This window comes from Ziziphus jujuba, chromosome 7 (genome assembly GCF_031755915.1).
Source record: "Ziziphus jujuba cultivar Dongzao chromosome 7, ASM3175591v1".
Classification (NCBI taxonomy): domain Eukaryota; kingdom Viridiplantae; phylum Streptophyta; class Magnoliopsida; order Rosales; family Rhamnaceae; genus Ziziphus; species Ziziphus jujuba.
In genome coordinates, this window is record NC_083385.1 from 4,953,237 (window position 1) to 4,963,866 (window position 10,630).

A 10,630-nucleotide genomic window follows, 5' to 3' on the forward strand; every position below is an offset into this window, starting at 1 on the left:
GCACCAAACAATTTGGCATGTTTGAGCAACCTTCCGGACTTCATATTGCATCGCATTATTGAACTACTTAATGATTTTAAGGATGTTACACGAATCGCCGCCACCTTATCTAGGAAATTCCAAAATCTTGTTTTGTCATTGCCATTCTTGAACATCCGTATAAAAAGATTCCGTGATGACCTTGATTTCGCAAGAGTCAGCAATTTTCCATCCAAGCGTGTGACTATGCACAAATGGTGTGGTTGGTATACAGAGATTTCAAATTAGACATTACCCTTGCCAATCTTAAAAAAGACTATTATTCAAAACGGTGTTGATTGATGCATAGCAACTTGGTTGATTCAGGCAACAAATTAACCGTCACAAGTATTTTTGTGAAATTCAACTCTATTTCATCCTTCAATTTGTCTGCGCAAGTCTTGTGCTCTGCTTCTTTTAACAGATTTGGAATTGGATGTGGGGGGTGGCAGTTTAAGGCTGCCGGAGACTTATTTCGGTGCTCAGCTCTAGACATTGTCTTTGAATTGTCTTAAGGTTTCAGAAAAGACATTATGTGAATGGATTCGTAGCTGCAAATCGCTCAAGAATCTACACCTTTGTGGACTTGAAGGTATAAAGGAGTTGAACGTTAATTCTTCATCACTTGAAATCTAAAGCATCAAGTATTTTTCTGCCAATGGGGTTATGGAGATCAATATTTCAGCAGAAAGACTATAATCTTTGTGTATATCTTTGGGGCGTTTGCCCCTCGTGAATGGGTACTCACTTGCAATATGCGCTCCACAGCTTCAAAAGTTTGAGCGGAAAGGAGGAGTTTTCAACTACTCTAATTTTGTGTAGGAAATTCGAAAAGTTTGTCTGGCTATTGATTCTTGAAATCCATATAAAAAAAATTAAATCTATGAGACGACAATACATATTGTCTTTAGGCAACATAGTTGAAACGAGAAAGAGAAACAAGCATTATCAGGGAAAAAAAAAAAAAAAAAAAAAAAAAAAAAAAAAAAAAAAAAAAAAAAGGAAAACACACAAACAGAATTAAAAATGATTGTGATATATAGTTCTACTTGGGAGCTTCCACATTTTGCCACTTGGATGCTAATTCAGAAAGTGCCCTTGTGGAAGACCCATCTTTGCTCAGTGCCCTGTTAGCTGCATCTTTCAGGTCATTCATCCGTTGTCCAAGCCTCTTCCCCTCTTCCCCTTCAATTAGATCCCTAACAACTTTGGCAATTTCCTCGCGTTCCACCAACCCATTTTCATTAGCTTTTGGTCTCAACGCCACTTTCAGAACCTCCACCAGCATTATTGCGTTCATGTGTTGCTCGGCAAAGAGTGGCCAAGTAATTAGCGGTTTACCAAACAAAACACCTTCAAGTGTGGAGCTCCAACCACAGTGGGTTAGGAACCCACCCGTTGAGCCATGCCTCAGGATTTCAATTTGTGGTGCCCACGATGCAACCACTAGTCCCTGTCCCTTAGTCCTCTCCAAAAACCCATTTGGTAAAACCTCAGAAGGGTCGAAATCGCCTTGACCATTAAGATAAGCAGCACTGGGAAGCTCGTTTGGTCCTCTGACAACCCACAAGAACTTTTGTCCACTCATTTCCAAACCCAAGGCCAACACCTTCAGCTGTTCGGCAGAGAGGGTCCCACGGCTTCCAAACGAGACATATAGGACCGAGCCACGTGGCTGATTGTCTAACCATGTTAAACATTCTGACCCATTAGCTTCAGTACCGCTTGAACCGGTTTGAATAATCGGTCCAATTGGATAAACCGGGGGACTAATAACGCTATTTGGTTCTCCTTGTTGCGCTTGCAGAGCTTTTATAGCTCCATACTCCATGTCTGTGAATGTATTTACCCCAATACCCTCCACTTGATTGAGCTGTTTGGCAAGGTTTATAAGGCGTTTATACATTTCGCTTTTCCTGTCTTGATACGGCTGGGGAAGATCTTTACCATGGATGGGTATGGATCCGGGAATCTCCACCGGTTCCGGCAAATCTCTAAACTCGCAGCAAACTGTCTCGTCCAGCTTTGGCGTGATCATAAGTAGGGACAAAGCCGTAGCCGGTGAAGGAAAGAAAATAAAGGGAGGGATATTGAATTCCTTAGCAACATCTAATGTATCAGTTCCGAACATATCGGTGAGGAAAGCAGACAAGTGGGTTTTGGAGACCAAAGACTCCAAAACATGTCGAAGGGACGGAAGAGAGCGAGTAGCGGTGAGGAAAACCTGGAGCCCAGGTGCGATACCGTCAAAGTTGACTGGAGGGAGAAAAATGGAGTCGATGGAGGTTGGAAGGGACTCAACGATGGCTTTGGTGGCTTTGGATGGAGGGCCATCGGTGGGTATTATGCAAGTGACGTGGAAGTTGTTGTGTTGTAGAACAAGACGTTTAGCGAACTCGACGAATGGGATCAAGTGGCTAAATCCAGGACTTGGGAAAATGGCTATGTGAGATTTTTTCTTCATTGCCATGACGAATGATAAAATCAATTTCGTTGGTCTAATAATGGATATTTGATTGAGAATTGAGAATTCAATGCAGAGAGACTATTATATAACTATACATAATGATGCGGTTTTTCAATATTCTTTAGAGTCGTGAACAATTTGTTTGTTAATAGGCAATTTAAAAAAAATAAAACAAAATACTATTTTTCCTGGTTCATATTATTCTATGAATAGTATGCAGTGACGTATAGTGTTTGAAAATGAAAAAAAAAAAAAAAAAAGCGAATATCCTATGTATGTGATGTAAGATAGTATGTCAGCGTTGCCACTGAAGCAAGAGTCGAAGCAGCAAGAGCGTTCGAGTCACAATGCAAAGTATTGGGAGTTTAAAAATCTGAAATTGTCAACGACTCACTGAAGAACGTTAAAATGGAGATAAATGGACCGCAAAATGAAATGGAGGTGATCAAGTACTTGCTCAAAAATGCAAAAGGATTGGAGGAGATAACCATTCTTTGTTCAAGTGATTTCTTATCTAGACTACGTGTTATTAGAAAAAAGATTAAAAAATTCAAAAAGGCTTCTTCATTTACTGTTATATATTACTTACCAAAATGACTATTACATTGTTTGGTTCTTTTCCTTTGATTTCTAGCATTTTCTGATACAAAAATAGAAACTTCTGATTTTGGGGCTCTTTGCCGTAGTCCAGTGGCGGATTTATTGGTTGGCTTCCATTATAATGTTAAGAGATAAAGATTTCTTATACTTTTTTTTAAATATTCTTTTCAAAGTGCTTTTTTATTTTCTGTTTATGTCAATGGAACAGCGCTTTAATATGTTCATGTAGTTCTTCTTTTTCAGATTTTAAAAGTGAAAACTGCAAAGAACCACGGCAGAAATAGAAAGGCATGCTCAAGGCAGTTAATTATCGTTCTACAATTGATTCTAGAATTGCCTATGATATAAGGTGTAAAATACATGTTGTTTGAACTATGCATCAAACGAATTAGGTCAAATTGCAGAAAACGTTATCTAATATTCATTGGATCAAGTAAGAAAGAAATTTACAATGCAAACCAATTAATTGATTTAGTATAATATATATTAATGCAAACCATTCTTTATTCACCAGATTTCTTATCTAGAACACATGTGATTAGTTAACAGCTTGCCTTAAGCAATTCATAAAGGCTTTTTGATCTATTGCTATATATTTTTTACCAAAATAACTATTACGAAGTTGGTGCTTTTCTTATGATTTCTACCATTTTCTGATTAGGCAAACTAGAAATTCTGATGTTGGAACACTTTGTTTTTAGTCAAGTGGAGGATTTATTAATTTTTTATGTTGGAGACATTGATTTCTTCTACCTTTTTTTTTTTTTTGAATTTATTTTTTATAAAATATTGCTCTCTTATATTTTGTTTATGTCAGTCGAACCTTTTAACATGTGCTTGTAGTTCTTCTATTTCAGATTTTAACAACGAAAACTGTCAACAACCACGGTAGAAATAGAAATTCATGACTAGTTCTCAAATTGATTCTTGTTGTGTAACAGCCCAGACCACCCGCATGAGATATTGTCCGCTTTGGACCCAGCCCGCACGGTTTTGCTCTACGACCCCGTTACACTGTGGGTCCACAAAAAGCGTCTCAAGGGAAAGGTATCCACACCCACTTATATGGCATGCTTCGTTCCCCTTTCCAATCGATGTGCGATGTTACAATCCTCCCCCCTTGGCACACCGATCCGGGTACTGGCTCTGATACCACTGTAACAGCCCAGACCACCCGCATGAGATATTGTCCGCTTTGGGCCCAGCCCGCACGGTTTTGCTCTGCGACCCCGTTACACTGTGGGTCCACAAAACGCGTCTCAAGGGAAAGGTATCCACACCCATTTATATGGCATACTTCGTTCTCCTTTCCAACCGATATGCGATGTGGGTATTTTCCTAGGATCAGGGTTTGTCTAGGGTTCCGGAAAAGAAATTCTGGACGGGTCCTGACATGTTGTTTAATTAAATTCCATAAATAATTATGTAGTATTCAACGGATCAAGTAAGAAAGAGAGATGTATATTACTACTAAAAATGTAAATCTAATTGTAAAAAAGGTTTTTATAATGCGACTTACTATAACTATTATATATATTGAGCCCTTAGAAATTAGTCTAGGATTTCAAAACTATAACTGGACCATTAAAAACTAATCTAGGATTGCAAACTATAACTGGACCATATATATATTCGATAATAAAATTTCTATTTTTTTAAAAAGCAAAAGTATCTCTATGGCTCTGGAAACTGAAAAATGAATCATACACAATTCATCATCATCTTGGCTTCTTGTACATGTTGTTGATCCGTTCTCGGACTCTTGAACCGGGTTGATAACCGAAAGCAAATTGAACCAAGCTATCTATAAGAAATGTGGTTCTGTTAGTCCTGTATACTGCATGTCGTTTTGCCAACTTCGTAAATGTGGTGGCCCATGAATTTCATGAAGATCCAGCCCAATTTGGACATCACTTTAGGCTAGTTACTTGTCTGGACTTGGCCCTACGGGTCCACGTGATAGACAATACATACGTTTCGATTTTATTCTTCTATTAATTTCTATATTTTCCTCTGACGAAGTTTGTACTTCATGATTGACTCCTGCAGTACTTAGAAAGGAACGAGCTAATTAAATGCAATATTTTAGATTAATATAAGTTTAATTTTATCCCTAAAAACACGTGTATAAAGAGGATACCGTACATGTTAAATTTCACAATTTATTCAATTATTTTCCAAATGCAATGTAGGTACCGTATGAACAATTGCAAGTAAATTAATGATATGCTGCCAGACAGAAAATTGTTATATAGCCAGCTTTGATCTGATTCAATATAATTAGTAAGTATTTCCTCCCAGCCACTAGTTAATTATGTGAAAAAGAGATCTACCATATTAATGCATTACACATACCTCAAATTAATTTTCTTGTCATTACTAGCAAATTCTATTATTTATACATGAATTAATTGTATATACCAACTCACCTAACATTTTCCACAAAATAATTGAGTACTAATTCTTCTTGCCAATTATACCACAACTCATATTGAATTGGGTGATACAAATATCAATGTTCATGTCTATACTGCAGATTATGAATATAATCATGTAATTAATATTTTCATGGACATTTTTTTTTATATATATAAGAATAATATCAATTAGGAAATCAAACTTTTTCCTTATAATTAAATAAAAGTTAATACAGGTAAATATGTTCAATGCATAATTCCTTTTTTCTTTTTTCTTTTTTTTTTTTTTTTTGGTGAAGTGTGTTTTATATGTAATTCATGTATAGAACTATATATAATTAAATTATATTGAATATATGTTCAATATAAATTCAACAATTTATTTTTATTGCAATATCATCCATTTGCTACTAATTAATATTTTAAGAAAATTGAGATTATGAAAATATACAGTATAAATTATAATTTATAATTATATAAATCTATTAAGACAAAGGAAAGTATTTTTATATATACATGAACCTATTGAGCAAATTACTATTTTTGACAAATAAAATCGTAACGTTACTCCACACACACAACAAAAAAAAAAAAAAAAAAAAAAAAAAAAGAAGATCGTAACCACCAACTAATTATAATAAATTGGAAGATAACAAAAATAATAGAAATAAACGAACATACGAACTTTTGATTAATAAGTATATCTTAGATAGTCAGCCCAAAAAAAAAAAAAAAGTATATCTTAGATAGTTATAATGTATATATTACTTAAGGAAATTAAAAGATGAATTGACAACTAAAATTAGAAATTATTGCTTTTATATATATTCAAAGGAGGGATTAAAATTTAGTTACTTACATGACATAAAAATAGCTTTTGACATCCACGGACCGGAGGCAAAATATAAATCGTTGTTAAACTAACTACATGACATACTTACAAATGTCCCCTTTACGAAGGTACATCAAATCAACATATCTCTTCGCATTATTTATTTATTTAATTTTTTTTTTTTGGATTTTCCTCAATTTTTATTTTATTTTATTTTATTATTATTATTTTTTTGTTGCCAACACTTTTCCTCAATGGTTTATTCGTGTAGAATTCACTATGCCAAATGTTTCATTTTGTAGTTTTTTTTTTTTCTTTTCTTTTCAGAGGAATTAGAATTTATATAATATTGCTATAATTTTTGAGATGCTTGTATAGAATCTACAATAAAAATTATTAGAAATATATTTAAAAAAGAAAAAAGAAAAAACCCCCTCACTACTGTTTAGATATATACAAAGGATCCCATCAATAATAATAATACTAATAATAGTAATAGGCATCTAAAACAAAATGATACTCAAAAAAAATCTAAGACAAAATAATAATGATAAGCATCAAAACAAAATTATTATTATTAAAAGATTTTGCAAAATATATATGTATATATATTATAATTAAACAATTGGAACGGTTGCACCCGCTCAGAGCACCCTAGCCTGTCCGAAGGGACTCATTTCCATATAAAACCCCAATTGCTGAATAGTCACACTGCTTCATAACCTTTCCCCATCAAAATCTTTCAAATCCCCTCCTACTTTTCTTCCTCTCTCTCTCAGTCCCATCCCGACCCACACAACTCTCTCTCTCTCTCTTCCCAATCCTCATCATATTCATATCTATGGAACTTAATAAGCAGTGCTCTCCGTCCACCACCACCACCATCGAAGGTGGTGTTGATCAGGTGGTGACCGTGACCATGCCGTTCGATGATGATCAGGAAAGAAATGAATCGTTGCATGGCGGAGGTGGTTTGCTCGGCCCTTCACCGGTTTCAACTTGTGTGAGCAAGCAAGTAGCGGATAATAACCCTGCAGTATTTGTTAGTTGTAGGAATAATATTAATGAGTCTAAAGCAATAGCACTGAACCCTGATGCTGAAGAATGGGATTTTAGAAGGAACCGTGCACCTGAGGAAGATAGGTGTTTGTTTCTCACTTTCTCTAATGGATACCCTCTCACTCATGCCCAGATTATCAGGTTTTTTACCCGGTAAGACAAAACAACACAATCCCATTTCATAAATCTCCTAGATTTTTTAAAGGGAAGGCAAAATATATACAAATCAATGTGATCTTATTAAGTCCTTTTATATGTTAATATTTTTCCATTTCTGCATTATTAATATTTTAGCAATTAGTTATATGTACATATTTCTTCTTTTTTTGTATATGATATTAATGCACAAGTTTTATTTTATAATTTTTGAATGTGATGATTAGAAAGTATGGTCGATGCGTGGAAAGGGTGTATGTGCACAACCCGGAGCCTAGAAGGAAACCACCGCTATTCGGGAAAGTGGTGTTTCATTCATCGTTGATACCGTCTATGGTGATGGGGAATGAGACACAGGTTAAGTTCATAGTGGACCGGAGGCCTCTTTGGTGTAAGAGGTTTGAACCCAGGAATCATGGGCGTGACAGTACTGGATAATTAAACCAAGTTGATGTTTTTGAAATTTTTGCCGTTAAGTAATTGTTTTGTTGTTGTTGTTACATAATATATATCAGAATTTTCTTAATTTTTCTATGAGAGATATTTGTTAATTTGTTCTGCGTGTGAATACATTTAATAGCTTTATATATATATAGATATATTATATGCTGTGTTGAAGTCTCAAAGCGATTTTCTATCTTTTAAAAACCGTAATGAAATTTTCTGGGAATTTATATAATTATATTTTTATGATCTTCATGTGCCAATATATTGGTGGATTATAAGTTTTTTTTTTTTTTTTTGAGCTGGTGAATTATAAGTTGTTGCTTTAAACTTTTCAATACTTAAAACGTACATTAAAAAGAAACAATATTATGATTTAAAAATAAATACTAATCATTTAGTACATAATTAGATTTAAAAATAAGGTATTTGACCCAAAATAATAATAATAACGATTATCAAGCAAAAGAAAATATTTCAAACCATTGCAAGCAAACAAATCGGACAATCCATAGATTACAAAACCGGTCCGTTATTTGTCTCTTGGGCTTCATCAGCCCATGAAGGTTTGTGTTTCGTCTTCAAGAAACTTGAGTTTATCCAAATTTTTAAATCTTAGAAAAGATCACCACAGACAAAATACAAAATCAATTCTCAAGGTTAATTTGTTTTGTTTGGTTAAAAGCCGTATACTCCATCGTTGCATTTTTCTTATTAATTACTCTTCTTTATTTTGCCCTAAAACCAAACGGAGGCAATGGAGACAAATAGGAAAAGAAGAGCAGTGGAGACAGGTATTGAATTCAATTCCTTCCTGTTAAAATCAATATCAAGTAATTAATTTGCAATAGCGGATAAAATATATTGGTGAGGTCCATTTATATATATATATATATACACACACACACATACATATATCTTACATGTATGTTTGATTTGTTATGAAGTGAGGATTTTTTAAGCTTTAATTAGATATGCTTGCAGAAATTTCGAGATACTACAGAGAGCTGTCACCTGCTGATCACTACAGATTGAAAACACAACCTTTCTCTGTACTATCACAGACAGACAAAGAAAAGTATGATTCTGGTGTGTTTGAAACTGGAGGACACAAATGGTGGGCTTGCCTTCTGTTAAGTGTTTTCTCTTTAAATTTTTTTTCTAGATTCCACTTGCACTTTACAATTAAATAATTAATCTTGGATTAAAGCCCTTTAATCAAAATAGGTTAATGATTAATCTTTCATTCTGCCAATTATCTTTTAATTAAGCCGTGATCTCTACTGTAGGAAATCGTCCCTTTACCCAAAAGGAAACAAGAAACACGATGGGAATGGTTATATCTCCCTTTACTTAGTAATAGAGGAGACTAATGCTTATGCTTATGGTTGGAAGGTTCTAGTCAATTTTAAGATGTTTGTGTTTGATCCAATTCATCACAAGCACTTGACTATTCAAGGTATATTTTGTCTTATCTATATCGAATGCTATTATATTTATATATAATCAAATTCATGTCAGATCGATTTTATAATACTCACCACCTATCAATTATAAGATTGTTTCAAAACATAAAAATAAAAATGCATTTATGATTCATTAAGTCCTATAAATTCATGTTCTTTAAATAGAATATTGTATATAACTAAATTCATATTAAGTCATTAGTTAATTTTAAATTTTAAATTTTGAAATAATTTAAAAACTAATAAAAAAAGATCCGATATCAACTGATGTGGATCTAACTTTTTATATATATGTATATATATTATGATATTAATTATTAATATGCATTTCAATTTTAATTTCAATTTGTCTATATGTAAATGTATAGATGCTGATGGAGCAGTGAGACATTTTGATAAGATAAACAAAGAATGGGGGATTCGACAGTTAATTTCTCTTAAAAGTTTCAATGACTCTTCAAATGGTAATGATTCCTGTGTGTTTGGGCAGAGGTTTTTGTCATAAGCCAAACTCACACATGGGATCCCTTTCCATGGTTTAGCAACCAAGGAATGGTACGTTACTTCTACTTGGAAGCTCCAGAACTTTTCTACGTTACATAAAACCTTTTCTGAGTCTCCAACTTTCTCTGTCGGGGAGAGGAACTGGTATGTACTTGTGAGTAATTTTTTTTTTCTTTTTGCAAAAAAGAAAATTCCTCTAAAGGATTCACTAAAACAACAGCTTTTATATGTTTACTGATATTGGTTTTAGGACCTTAAGTGTTTATTCAAAGGGATATTTAACTTGACAAATACTTATCAGTTTACTTGAATCTAGCTAGTTGATCGCGAATGTATTCAGTCTAAAGGAAAAAAAAATTATGCTAAGTACAAGCTACGATTAATGGACGTCAACTATGGTTTACACAAAGAAATATCAGGTGACCCCATTGTAATTAAATTTATATATTTTCTACCTAGATGTCAATTTATACGAACTGTACATATGTTTTATAAAGTAGTTGCCACACCAAATAGCTAATCAAAATTATTTTAATTACTTGCAGTGTAACATCCCACATCGGTTGAAAAGGGGCACGAAGCGGTCTTTATAAAGCTGTGGATACCTCTCCCTTCAAAACGCATTTTGACAAAACTTTGAGTCCAGGAGAGAGAGAGAGAGTGAACC

At 33.8% G+C, this 10,630-nt stretch overlaps 1 protein-coding gene across 1 annotated transcript; it reads right to left on the reverse strand.

Moving 5' to 3' along the window:
• Positions 1-869: 869 nt before the first annotated feature.
• On the reverse strand, positions 870-2,542 carry LOC107422673 (hydroquinone glucosyltransferase-like). The gene has a single exon (XM_016032149.4). It carries the CDS (start codon positions 2,486-2,488, stop codon positions 1,064-1,066), a length of 1,425 nt encoding a protein of 474 aa, XP_015887635.2. The 5' UTR covers positions 2,489-2,542; the 3' UTR covers positions 870-1,063.
• Between the last annotated feature and the right edge of the window lie 8,088 nt (positions 2,543-10,630).